This window comes from Ornithorhynchus anatinus, chromosome X2 (genome assembly GCF_004115215.2).
Source record: "Ornithorhynchus anatinus isolate Pmale09 chromosome X2, mOrnAna1.pri.v4, whole genome shotgun sequence".
Classification (NCBI taxonomy): domain Eukaryota; kingdom Metazoa; phylum Chordata; class Mammalia; order Monotremata; family Ornithorhynchidae; genus Ornithorhynchus; species Ornithorhynchus anatinus.
Window position 1 is genome coordinate 17,565,790 of NC_041750.1, and position 13,547 is coordinate 17,579,336.

The following is a 13,547-nucleotide window of genomic DNA, read 5'->3' on the forward strand; positions in this document are numbered from 1 at the left end:
GAAGTGACATGTTGCTGCCTACAAGGGGTTTCCACTCTAACCAAGTAGAAATTAGAAATTGATTGTTTCATGGAGCAGTGTTGGGCACAACAGATTCACTTCCACTGAGAACTTTATCATACTGAAATTGTAGCTAGCTGTCTTGACCTCCTTCTTGCCAAATCCAATGGCCTCTACTCCAATTCTAATCCTTCTTGATCTCTCAGCTGCCGACACTGTCCACCACCCCCTTCTCCTGGAAACATTATCCAACCTTGGTTCCTCTGACACTGTCCTCTCCAGGTTCTCCTCCTTTCTCTGACTGCTCCTTAACGGTCTCTTTTGCAGGCTCCACCTCGGCCTCCCACCTATCTGTGAGAGCACCTCAAGGCTCAGTTCTGGCTCCCCTTCTATTTTCCATCTACTCCCATTTCTTTAGAGAACTCATCTGCTCCCCTGGCTTCAACTGCCATCTTTACCCAGACATTCCCAAATCTGCCTCTCCAGCCCTGACCTCCCTCCTTTTCTGCAGTTTCACATTTTCTCCTGGTTTCAGGACATCTCGATTCCAATGTCCTACCAACACTTCATACTCAGCATGTCCAAAACAAAACTCCTTATCTTCCCACCCAAACCCTGCCCTGACTTTTCCATCACTGTCGACCCCACCATCCTCCCTGTTTCACAAGCCCATAACCTTGGCATTTTCCTCAACTCATCTCTCTCATTCAACCCAGGTATTCAGTTTGTCAAAACAGCACTTATGTATATGTCTATATATCTAGAATTCTATTTATATTGATGCCCGTTTACTTGTTTTGATGTCTGTCGCCACCCCCCCTCCCCCCGCCCAGACTCTAACCCCTCTGTGGGCAGGGATTGTCTCTCTTTATTGCTGTATTGTACTTTCCAAGTGCTTAGTACAGTGCTCTGCACACAGTAAGTGCTCAATATATATGATTGAATGAATGAATGAATTCTTCACTACATCTCTAGAATCCACCCCTGCCTCTCTATACAAACTTCCACCCCAATCCACACACTTATGCCATGCTGCCTTGACTGAGTCAGCTTCCTCCCTGACATACCTACCTCATGTCTCTCCACACTCCAGTCCATACTTCACTCTGCTGCCTGGATCATTTTTCTACAAAAACATTCAGTCCATGTCTCCCCACTCCTCAAAGACCTTCAATGGCTGACCTTCAACCCCCACATCAAACAGAAACTCCTTACCATTGGCTTTAAGGCACTCAGTCAGCTCTCCCCATCCTACCTAAACTTGCCCCTCTCCCACTACAACCCAGCCCGCATACTCTGCTCCTCTAACACCAACCTACTTGTTGTACCTCAATCTTGTCTCTCTGGCCCGAGACCCTTTGCTCACTTTCTCCCTCTTGCCTGGAACTCCCTCCCCATTCCTACTCTACCAGCTACTATTCTCACCAGCCTCAGAGCCCTATTAAAATAACATCCTCCAAGAAGCCTTTTCTAACCTTTCACCTCCCCACCCTCTTCTCCCTTCCCTCCATATCGCCCAAGCACTGGGTTCTGTATTCACCAAGCCCTTTGATATTCACTCCACACAGACCCCACGACACTTATGTACAAATCCTTCTATTCTGCTGTCTTCCCTATCTGTAATTTAACATCTGTCTCCCCTAGTAGATTGCAAGTGCATTGAGGGTAGGGTCATGTCTGCCAACTCTGTTATATTATTCTCTCCCAAGAACTTAGTACAGTGTTCTGCACACAGTAAGCCCTCAATAAATACCATTGACTGTTTCTGTCCCAAGCATTTAGTACAGTGCTCTGCACCTCTGTTTCTGTCTTTACACAAACACATCCCTGATAGCAGAAGTTCCAGTGGCAGAGCCAAGGAAGTCCAACTCGGAAGGAGCAAGTGGCACTTTTTCAAGGTCTCAACCCATGTCTCCAGTCCTAACTGGACCACTGTAAGACTCACAGGTCAATTCTGGGACCCTGAGGGTCTCTAACAGAAAGCAGTAGCTTGATCCCATTCTGATTGCCCGTGAGTGGGAGAAAATGGAGATGGAAACCATTCCTTCTTCCAGACCAAAAGCAAAATTATATTGCTCCCAGCTTTGGCAAACTGTATGTAGACTCTCAGCACCTAAATAACAGGGATGGTATGTTCTACAACCATCACAGCAAGAGAGCTCAGTAATTACTAAAACAACAAGTAACAAAATGACTAGTGTGGACAGTTCTTGCTCTTCCATTCTTGTAAGCAAGGCAGAGTTCAAACCATAGTTTATGGGGGAAGTGGTGTTCACAGTGAGGATGCTCATCCCCAAAGAGATGAGCATATGAGAATCCCAGCTAAACAGTGGGACACATAGCCCGCATCTGAGAATTACCCACCAGCTCAGCTCCTGATTGATTCTATGGAAAAGAAGTATTTAAAACAAACCATGCCAGCAGGTCAGAAGCAACTGTGTTCTTGTCTGGACTAGTAGGGAGTCCAAAATGTGTGCAAAGCTTAAACAAAGGATAGAAATCAAACACACTGGGTACCTGCATTCTTCCTATTTAACAGTTACAAGCCACCAGGAAGGACATGTTCCCAGCCCTGTCTCTACATGCAAAAGAGTGAGATATTTTATCATCATAAGCAGGAATGCATGCAGGGTTGCAAGGAAGAGAAACCAAGAGAGACAGGCTTACCCCTCTGAGCTGCTGGACACCACCGAAAATCTTCATCACTCCATCAATTTCCTGTTCCAGTCTTCTGGACCAATACTGCATCCTGTAAGAAATAACAGGACACAAACACAGACAGACATACACTCAGTTAGAATAGGAGTCTGGGCACTATGGAAAAAAGCAGGATAACTGAAATGGGAGGCAGGAAAATCAGTACCCCATCTTGGTTTATGGCTTTCCTTTTCCACAGCATTAGGTAGAGGCAAAATGTCAAGAACTTACAAAGAGTTACAACTGGGCAGATTGTAAACACTAAACTTCAAGCTCCTTGAAAGCAGGGATCGTGTCTACCAACCCTATTATACTGTACTCTCCCAAGTGCTTAGTTCAGTGATCTGCACACAGTAAGCACTCAGTAAATACCATGGATTAATTTATAAGCTTCTGATCTTGGTTAACATGCAAGGCAAAACAAAGGACAAAAGAAACAAAACATAGCTCTGTTCTTTGAAGAACGATTAAAGTGCATCATTTTGAATCCAATATCAAGCATTCTTTCACTGAATATATAGTTGTAATGAGAGTAGAGTCATCCTTTGGTGATGCTGCATCCATGAGACTGCCCTTGGAAAAGAATCTCTTGCATAATTTGGACAACGAGTCCATAAGAGTCGAATAGTGCACTTTTTCTGCCCCCCATCATCCTGGTGAGCAATACCAGTAGTGACGAAGGAAAAAGTGTGTCCTCCCACCAGTGGAAGATGCACTTTTTTTTCATTAATCATAATAATAATAATGATAATAATGGTACTTGTTAAGCACTCATTATGCACCAAGCACTGTAGAAAGTGCTGGCGTAGATATAAACTAATCAGATTGGACACAGTCCCTGTCCCACATGGGGCTCACACTCTTAATCCCCATTTTTACAGATGAGGTAACTGAGGCCCAGAGAAGTGAAGTGACTTGCCCAAGGTCACACAGCTGACAAGTGGCAGAGCCAGGATTAGAACTCAGATCTTTCAGACTCCCAACCATGTGCTCTATCCACTTAGCCACGCTGCTTCTCTAAGCAGTAGTGGTGAGATTTTGGGCTGAACCATCCACATTCTCTCACCAGATATATATGTACATATCCTTAGCCTGCTTGTGTGCTAGAATCTCAATCCATTTCAGCAGTACCCATTAATGCAGTCCCCAAACCTCATCCCCCAAAGATGTGGCGGGTCTTCTTTGTTCATTCTAAGAGCCCAGTGCAGGTTCCCAGTAAATGTTACTAGTGAAATAAGTTCAAATAATAGAGATAGGTGGAGAAGCAGCATGGCCTAGCAGATAGAGCAAGGTCCTGGGAGTCAGAAGAACCTGGGTTCTAAACCTACTTCTGCCTCATCTGCTGTGTGATCATGGGCAATTCACTAAACTACTCTGTGCCTCATTCACTTCATCTGTCAAATGGGGATTAAGACTGTGAGCTCCAGGACTGTGTCCATCCTGATTATCTTGTATCTACCCCAGTACTTAGTACATTGCCTGGCACATAGTAAGCTCTTAGAGTCCATTAAAAAAATATATGTGTGCATATACACACACACACACACACACATATTTATACACAGACACTCACTTGCCCGTATTGATTTATACCCTTGCTAAGCTCATCTTCAAACTGTACCTTGGCTCAACCCTCTTCACTTCCCCTCCTCAAAACACCTCCTCCAAGAGGCAGCCCCATTAGACTGTAAGCCCGTCAAACGGCAGGGACTGTCTCTATCTGTTGCCGACTTGTTCAACCCAAGCGCTTAGTACAGTGCTCTGCACATAGTAAGCGCTCAATAAATACTATTGAATAATCACCACCTTCCTGGTAATGTCATCCAATTAGCCACCTTAGCCCTCATGGGAAGAGCGATTTGTTATCTCTTGAATTTCTTTCTTAGGTTTGTAGCATTTCTCTCTATGATCTCTCATCAATTAATCAACTGTGTTCACTGAGTGCTTACTGTGTGCAGAGCACTCTACTAAGCATTTGGGAGAGTACATAGCTCACCTCCTCCAAGAGGCCTTCCCAGACTGAGCTTCCCCTTTTCCCTATGCTCCCTCTGCTGCCCCTCTACCCCCCCTTCACCTCCCCTCACCTAAGCCCTCTTTTCCCCCCTTCCCCTGCTCCTCCCCCTCTCCCTTCCCCTCCCCTCAGCATTGTGCTCATCTGCTCAATTGTATATATTTCTATTACCCTATTTATTTTGTTAATGAGATGTACATCACCTTGATTCCATTTATTGCTATTGTTTTAATGAGATGTACATCCCCTTGATTCTATTTATTGTTACTGTTTTTGTCTGTCTCCCCCGATTAGACTGTAAGCCCGTCAATGGGCAGGGACTGTATCTGTTGCCGATTTGTACATTCCAAGTGCTTAGTACAGTGCTCTGCACATAGTAAGTGCTCAATAAATACTATTGAATGAACAATATAACACACATATGATGGCTTATTTGGCAGTTTGTGTATTCTTGACTCCGACTCAATTCTAAGCTCCTCGCGGCCAGGGACCACATCTTTTTATTTTGTTGTATATTCTCAAGGGGCTACAAATACAGTGCCCTGCACACAGAAAGTGCTCAGTGAATGCTGTTATAAAACCAGTGCACGGCTGAGGCGTTCGAGAGTTTGTCTGCCTTACAGAGTTTCCCCAAATCATTAGCCAACCAAAATTCTACTCAACCTATACAATTTCTGGCCCTGTCTACATTGAACCGTACTATCCTCTCCCCATCTCACTCATCTGCATCTCCTCCTTCTGCTCCCTATTATCACTAGATTAAGGGAACCCTAACATCTGCTTGCAGTGAGTACACTTCCCCCTCCCCCACCCAACACAGACTTCCATGAAAATCAAATGAAACAGTAGAAGAAAGAAGAGACTTAGAGGCATGTTCCACAATGCATCTCTGAATCATGCTTACTCTGCCTGTTCAAATGTGTGGACAGTAAAAATCATTTTAGCTATGATAATATAGATAGAACAGATCTGGTAGTCTATGAAATATCTTCTGATGCTTGGAAAAGTTTGCACAAAACCAGCCCGTTTCAGTTTGTAAGCCTCCGAAGCAGCCAAGAAAACTGAATATGAAAATCCCAGCATGACTTTTAAAAGCAACAAATTATTTATTCAAAGTAAATCACTACAAATACACCTGTAAAGTGAAGAGCTTGACACAGTTCCATTTGGCAATGGGTAACTTCCCAGCTTATTTTTCTTCAAGTCCCTCTAAGTGGTCATTTAGCAAAAAGGGGAATGAGGCAAAAAGAGAAGCTAGGCTAGGAGTCCAAAACAGTAGCTTTCATGGCATCAGTGAGCCACAGGCAGGTCAATGGGGCAAAAGTTCATTAGATTGTAAATCCTTATGGGAAGGGACAACGTCTACCAATTCCACTGTACTCTCCCAAGCATTTAGTAATAGTGCTCTGCACAAAGAAGGCACTCAATAATAAATTCCATTCATTGACTGAGCAACTGGGTAGGGGTTAGGATGGAGAAGTAGGAAGACATAATGCAGTCACATCTTCACTTTAGCTCTAGTTAATGGGGATTCTTGTGTAAGAACCTGGAGCAAACTGTGATTTTCATCATCATTCTCAAAAGCATAATAATAATTGTGGTTTTTGTTAAGCACTTACTATGTGCTGAGCACTACTAAGCGCTGGGGTAGATACAAGATAATCAGGTCCCACATGGGGCTCACAGTCTAAGTAAGAGAAAAAGCAAGTATTGAATCTCTAGCTTTCAAATGAAGGAATGGAGACACAGACATGAAGTGACTTGCCCAAGGTCACACAGCAGACAAGTAGTAGAGCCGGGATTAGAACCCAGGTCCTCTGACTCCCAGACTCGTGCTCTTTCCACTAGGTCATGCTGCTTCTCATCTATTCATCATGTTAGTGTGGTGCTATATAAAGAAGTGCACAGGCACATTCCTGACTCACCATCTCAACCTCCAGTCACCAGGAAATAGTGAGTCCTACTGTGCAGAGCACATGTTGGCAGGGAGTTACAAAACAAAACCAAAAAAAAAAACCCAAAAAAACCCCAGACACAGATTGTAAATTCCTTGAGAGGCAGACACAAAAGTGTGGCCTGAATAAAGGATGCAGAAACCACAGAACAATGTGCATGTAAGTTAAGTGAGACATTTATGTTGTGAACAAGCAAAGGGATAAGTGCCTTAGTGGGGTGATGAGGGCCAGGGAAATCACCAGCTCTCTTATTCCTCAGGGAAGGCACCTGGAAGAGATGGGATTTCAGGTTCCATCTAGATGATGGGAGAGATTAGGTTTGGCAAACCAGGCAGGGGACAATTCCAAGCACAGGATCAGAGAGGAGAGCCTTAGTCAAATTCTTCCTCTTGTCTGCTATGTGACGTTGGCAAGTCATTTAATTTCTCTGTGCCTCATTTACCTCAAAATCCTCACTGGACACTGAATGAATTTTCCTGGGAATGGTGACAAAATAGGGCAAGACAAGTGAAAAGTGTAAGCAACCTGGTGAAGGATTTTGCAAGAGGGGGTGAGAGAACTTGGGTCTTAATCCATAGTATGAATGTGAAACCAGCAGAAAATCTCAAAGAGACTCAACCTTCATTTTAGAAATGTAAAGTCTGAGATCTAAAGGCATATTATTCAGGTAACCCAAGTTCAAAAGGCAGAGTCAGTTACAAAACATGGTTGGAAGGGAGTTTATACCTACCTAGAAGCCCTGATTTAGTCTATTCTGCTCACCATCCAGTTATCTTCCCATCCCCTAGTACCCAGACAATTTTGAAGAGGCCCTGGCCAGATCTTTTAAGGTCTGGCACCCATAAGCACTCTCTCAGAGGGGAAAAAAGTAGACGGCAGAGGAAAAAAAAAACCACAACTACCAAATACATGCATTACTTGCATAGATTAAATTGTTGCCAGTTGTTAATTTTATACATGAAGTTGTTGATCAGAATGTGATTTAATCGTACAGTATAATCCAGGCTTTTAGAATAAATTATGTAGAATACCCATCTATAATTAAACAAATCAAAAACTCAGAGACAGGTGACACAGCAATTTTGCCCTCCGAAGGACAAAGGTGCTGTAGGAGCACCTGGGGTGGAGAAGGAATGAGATGGGAGCAAGGGCATATAGTCAGTGAAAGGGATCAAGATAGCATCCAGTACATTATACACATGAATGTGGGTGTACGTGTGTGTGAGTGCACACAAGTAAACAGAAAATTAGCTTTGCAGATAGGCATATGCCCAGGGTCAGCGATGATTGATGCAAATTTATTTCTTTATTAGTGTGTATGATGACCAGTGCCACTGGCCTCCACGCTTAGGAAGGTTGCTTCGGGGTGCCTCTCCCTGAGGGAAATGAAAACACTTAGCCAAGCCATAGTGAAGAATTGGGCCATCTTGGAGGGAAAGGAAGACCCTCGGGCATCTTGGAGGTGAGGGGTTAGCAAACTGTGTGCCTAGGAGAGCAGGGCACAGGAAAAGTGTATACTGTGACACAGTATGGGCATCGGGCACACGGGGAGGGATCGGAGAGGGTCCCTAGGGATTGGGACCCCAGAGATTAAGACTCTCGAGGAGCAAGGCTCCTGCTCCTGAGAGGGAAAAGAATGTGAGTCTCAGGTTGCTCCAGGGAGTATAGAGGGTCCTGTGGCAGGAGGGGGTGGGGAAGTAGTAGGTCCAGGGAAAGGCACTTTGACCTAGATTTTTTTTCATTTGTTATCCTTAAGAAGTTATAAAATATGGTTGAGCTCTCAGATCTTGGTATCTGCATGTGGTAGGGGTTGGGGAAGATGCTCTAAAAGCCAGGAAGACACATGGACTGGGGAGCCATGGGTAGGGGAAGGAGTGCTTTGTCCACGGGTTTCCTGTAGCCAGCCGCAGGTGCGGGGGAGGTCCGTGACTATCTCTATACCTTTGGGGAGATGCCTGGGCTCAAAGAGGAGTGACAATGATAGGGGTGCATTGCCCTCAAACCTGTTTTAGGAGAACTTGAGGATTTTAGGGCCCAGTGGAGGCTGACCAGGGTCCAGGTGCTCCTTAAGTGACTCCAGGGGCTCCTGGAGTCCTCGGAGGATTTAGGGGTGGAGAATGCCCCGTAATGTCACAGCGTGCTACCCGGACAAAGGACAGCCTGAAAACATTGAGAGAAGGAAATACGTGACGTGAAAAGTTAAGCTAGCAGGGCAGTGTCAATTTCAAAAGTAGCAGGACAGAACTGTCCACCAGATTCCTTCAATTACATTTGGGCTCTGGATCCACTAGAATCCATGGGGTGCACTCTCTCCCTCTCTCTGCCAACCCCGCCCCCCCACCAACCCCCACCACCATGGCATGCTAACCAATTATTGCTTGGCTCCAGTGGGAGATTACCTTTTTAAATAAAGTGTTATTAATTATTCTTATTATATTTCATTTGGCCTGCCACCTCTCCACTGGCCCTTGCAATTTTCTGAAGCAAAAAAATGAAAGGGGACTTGAGCTAGGATGAAAAGGGTAAAGTAACTGATTCGCTATTACGTATATAGAGCTTTCACTTTGAAGTGACTCGAGTATATAACAGATAAGTGATCAGATATGACAGTCCCTGAATTTCTGGTCCATTATTGCACACCTCAGGTAGTATTACAGGGCTAAAACATCAATAATTCCCAAAGATGCACAGCCCTGGAGTGTCTTACTCATGTTAGAAAATGGCATTTATAAATGAAACGTAAAGAAAGACAGCCAGACCTCTGTATAGACCAGGCTCTTTTAACCCTTCTTTGTCTCCCTAAAATTATCCTCACGATTTCTGCACCTCAGGTCCCTCACTTTTGAAATAAGACTCCTTCTACTTTCACTTGGCAGGGAAGAGTGAAAATGCAATGAGAAAGTGCATACATTTGCATTGAGGAAGGATTTGATCATGACATCTCATCTCCTAAAAGCCCTATAGTGATTCCCATCACCATTCTAATCAATCTCCCACTCAATCAATCACTAGGATTTATTGAGCAATCACTGTGGGCAGAGAACTGCACTAAGCAGGTGGGAAACCTAGTATTCATTCAATATTCATTCATTCAATAGTATTTATTGAGCGCTTACTATGTGCAGAGCACTGTACTAAGCGCTTGGGATGAACAGGTCGGCAACAGATAGAGACAGTCCCTGCCGTTTGACGGGCTTACAGTCTAATCGGGGGAGACGGACAGACAAGAACAATGGCACTAAACAGCGTCAAGGGGAAGAACATCTCGTAAAAACAATGGCAACTAAATAGAATCAAGGCGATGTACAATTCATTAACAAAATAAATAGGGTAGTAGATATGATCCCAATCCTGAAGGAGTTTACCATCTAGTAAGGATGAATCAGTCCCAAAGAAAACTAAGAATGTACCCACATGCACCAAAGAAACCCTCCATCTAACCAAAGATCATTAGCAAAATGGAATTAATGCCGTTACAGAATAAGACATCCAAACAGCAAACTGTCCAATGATGTACCGATAGACAAGGAAGCAGAAAATTGAATCAAGAAGGCGAGTGTTTCCTTTGGGCGACGGTCAGACAGAGTGTGGCGACAATGTGGTATTAAGCTTCACACCAAAATGAAGGTCTATGAAGATGTATTGTTATTGAACTGTCTTTATATGGTTGGGGGATTTTGACCTACCTCAAATACTACATCTGGCTCATTGAGCAATTTCATCATAATCACCTAGGTACCATATTCAACATCAAGGGGTAAGACAGGATCATAAATTACAAAAGTTCTAGAATAAAGTTAGTGTACTAGCATTGATGCTATACTCACCTTAAAACAGCTTTGCTGGGTGGGCCACGAGAAGAGAATGGATGACAGGAGAATGGATAAAGAGCTACTGCCTGGTGAACTGATATGGAAAGACTGAAAGCAAGGAGGACTGAAGAGACACTTTAAGGTTGCAATAAAGCATGGTTTCAGACAATTTCAGGAGACAAAGTCAGCAGATTAACCAGCCTCGGGACTCTAAGAGAGGCTTTGAGGAGAATATTAAAAAAATACAGCATCAGGTTCCCCAAGCAGATCGGTACAATGCTTGTGTGTGCAAGAAGCCTGGATTGTCAGTTCCATATAGGCCTTGCTCATAGGTAATTATATCAATGTCACCTTTGAATTTGAAGGACACTATAAGGTACTCTTTCCTTACAAGGAACTCTAGTGTCTCTTGTTCTAGTGGTTTCATTTATACTGAAGCCACCCTGGGATGTGGGAAATGGGAGGTATTCTTCCCAGCCCCAATCCTTGCCTTTCCCGCTTCCTATCCCCCACAGAGAGAGAGAGAGAGAGCTCAGAAACGTGGTCAAGATCACTCAGTGAAGCAGAGGTGCTGTTGGAGAAGTTCCATGCCAGCCTGATGCTGATACAGCTCGGATGTGATTCTGACGACCCTGCCTGTCGTTACACAGGTAAGCCTTTTCATGTGTATTTCTCTATTTGCCCCACCCTTCCCATGGCTCTTTTAAATCTCATCCCTGCAGCTCCCCTGAGCCCCTTTGCCCCAACTCCACTCCTGAACCAGCCCCATGTCCCATAAACCCAAACCCATTCTGTACAACTGTTTTGGGAAGCAGGATGGCCTAGTGGAAAAAGCACAGGTCTAGGGGTCAGAGATCCTAGGCTCTCATTTGGGCTCTGCCACTTGTCTGCTGCGTGACCTTGGGCATGTTACTTCAGTTCTCTGGGCCTCAGTTCCCTCAACTGCAAAATGGGGATTCACTAATCCATGCTCCCTCCTACTTAGACTGTGAGTCCCATATGGGACAATTAGTTTGTAGTGCCTGTCACATAGTAAGCACTTAACCATCTATGATTTTCAAAACCTTGCCCTGCTATGGCTGCCCAGTCTTTTCCCACAGTGTAACCAGCTTGCAGTTTGCTCAAGGCCTCTCTCAAGTTGTGGACCACTGAGGGAACACTCCTACCCTCCCTCTTAGGTATGGTCCATCCCACTCCCAGGGCTTTAGAAGCCCCAAGCCAGGGGATAGATGGAGTGAAGGGGAGAGGCTGTTAGGCAGTTGTGGGGCAGGGAAGAAACAAAATTTGTTCACAGAGCCACATGGGTTAATTTCAAGATATATAATGGGGAACTAGCCTAGTAATGGCAGGGAGGGCTCTGAAAATTGGGTGGGGGAGCTATAAGGCCCGAGATGGGACATTCTGAAGAGAGTGCATCCATGGAGTTGCTATGGGTTGGAAATGACTTGACAGCATTTGAAGAATTCATTCATTCATTCAAATTGATCAAGCACTTACTCTGTGCACAACTCTGTACTAAGAATGAAGATGAGGCAAAAAGTGGGGCACAGAAAGAGTCATGTGGTGAGTGGGAAAAGAGGTGGGGGGGAAGAAAGGAAAGAGATGGGGGATGGTGGGATACATAAAGAAAAAAGAATAAATAAAAAGGCTCAGCTGGGTGACCGTTGGGGTGCCACATACAATCATGGGCAGTGGGTGTTGACAGCAAGTAAAAGGATGGCTGTTCACCTTCAGAGACTACACCATAACTCTAGTGTCTCAAAAACAGGACTCCAGGTGCAGCCTCTCTCTCGCCCTATAAAAAGCCCCTCCCATCATTTCACAGGTGGGGAAATTAAGGCTAGGTCACACACAGTTTGTGCTATGGTCTGGCAAAATCTTTAGTTCCAAAGAGTTTTATTCTCATCACAACACCTTGATGCATCCTTACCATAGATATGATGCTAATTAGTACACACCTCTCCTTCTCCCCACCCCATGTCCCAGTGCACACATTCATTCATTCAGTTCCTACCATAATCTCCTGAGAGCATATGCAGACAAGCAAGTAGAAAACCAATTTTCTAAATGAAAATACTTAAAACATATTTCAGCTGCAAAGAAAGTCTCTTTTACAAGTTTATACCTCACATAGTTTATTTGTCCAGTAACATTTCACTCCAATTTATGCATCTTGGAATGCTGCCCAAATACTGCTCTTTAATGAGGTTATTAATTATTTTGCTGTCCTTTTTTTGCTGTTACAGGAACTTTTCCTTTTAATTGGCTCATTCTGTTGATAGTTCCTAATCATATAATGCCAATCATGTGAGTGTATGTGCCCAGTTACTTGGCTAATTGGGTCTCCTGGTTTCAGTGGATGTTTACCCATAAAAGCTTGATGGAGGGAAGGAGAAAAATAAGCAAAAAGAAGAAACAGCAGAGTTACTTGCTGGAGAATGCTGATTGATGTCTGATGAAACTGTGTTGAGTTCAGAGACCTTTCTCATCTTCTCTCATCCTCTACCCACTAATGAACACGACTGATAATCCCTGGTGTAAGATTTGGATCATGGGTGAGCAAATATGTTAAAGAAGATGCCCGATGCCTTATCTTAGTAGAAATTGCATTTACTGGCCGCCCACTAGGGGCAATGCACTGTACTAAACAGTTGGGAATTACAAAACAAAGAAGTGGCCCATTTCCTGCCCATAAGAAGGCTACATTCTAATAGAGAAGGCAGGCATAAAAATACTTGCCAATAGTGTTGTTCGGATGGAGAAGATGCAGACACAAACAAGACAGAGTAGGAAGAATGGACAAGTCCTGGTAGCAAATTGGATATAAGAGTTTAGAGCCTGAGAGTACTCGAGGATGACACAGAGATTGTGGGCTTCTGGGACCCAGGGAATGATGGGAAAATTAGAAGAAGGAGTGGGTTTAGAGAGCAAGATGGCCCAGAGTGGGATTGAAAGGCTCAACCTCTATTAAAGTGAAATCACAGCCTTAAGAAGGATTACAATCATTTCAGGCTTCTCGGGTGCCCTTCACACACTGTCCCCTCCCTCTCTCCCTTCACTTCTAAGCCATAC

General features: G+C 44.2%; 1 protein-coding gene across 6 annotated transcripts in view; it reads right to left on the reverse strand.

The window, feature by feature from the left end:
- Window positions 1-13,547, reverse strand: part of CACNA2D2 (calcium voltage-gated channel auxiliary subunit alpha2delta 2) — a 543,198-nt gene that overhangs the window by 497,029 nt on the left and 32,622 nt on the right. For all 6 annotated transcript variants that reach the window (XM_029052860.2, XM_029052856.2, XM_029052861.2 and 3 more), the window contains exon 2: window positions 2,668-2,749. In XM_029052860.2, the coding sequence (XP_028908693.1) occupies window positions 2,668-2,749 (82 nt within the window). The remainder of the gene's footprint in view (window positions 1-2,667; window positions 2,750-13,547) is intronic.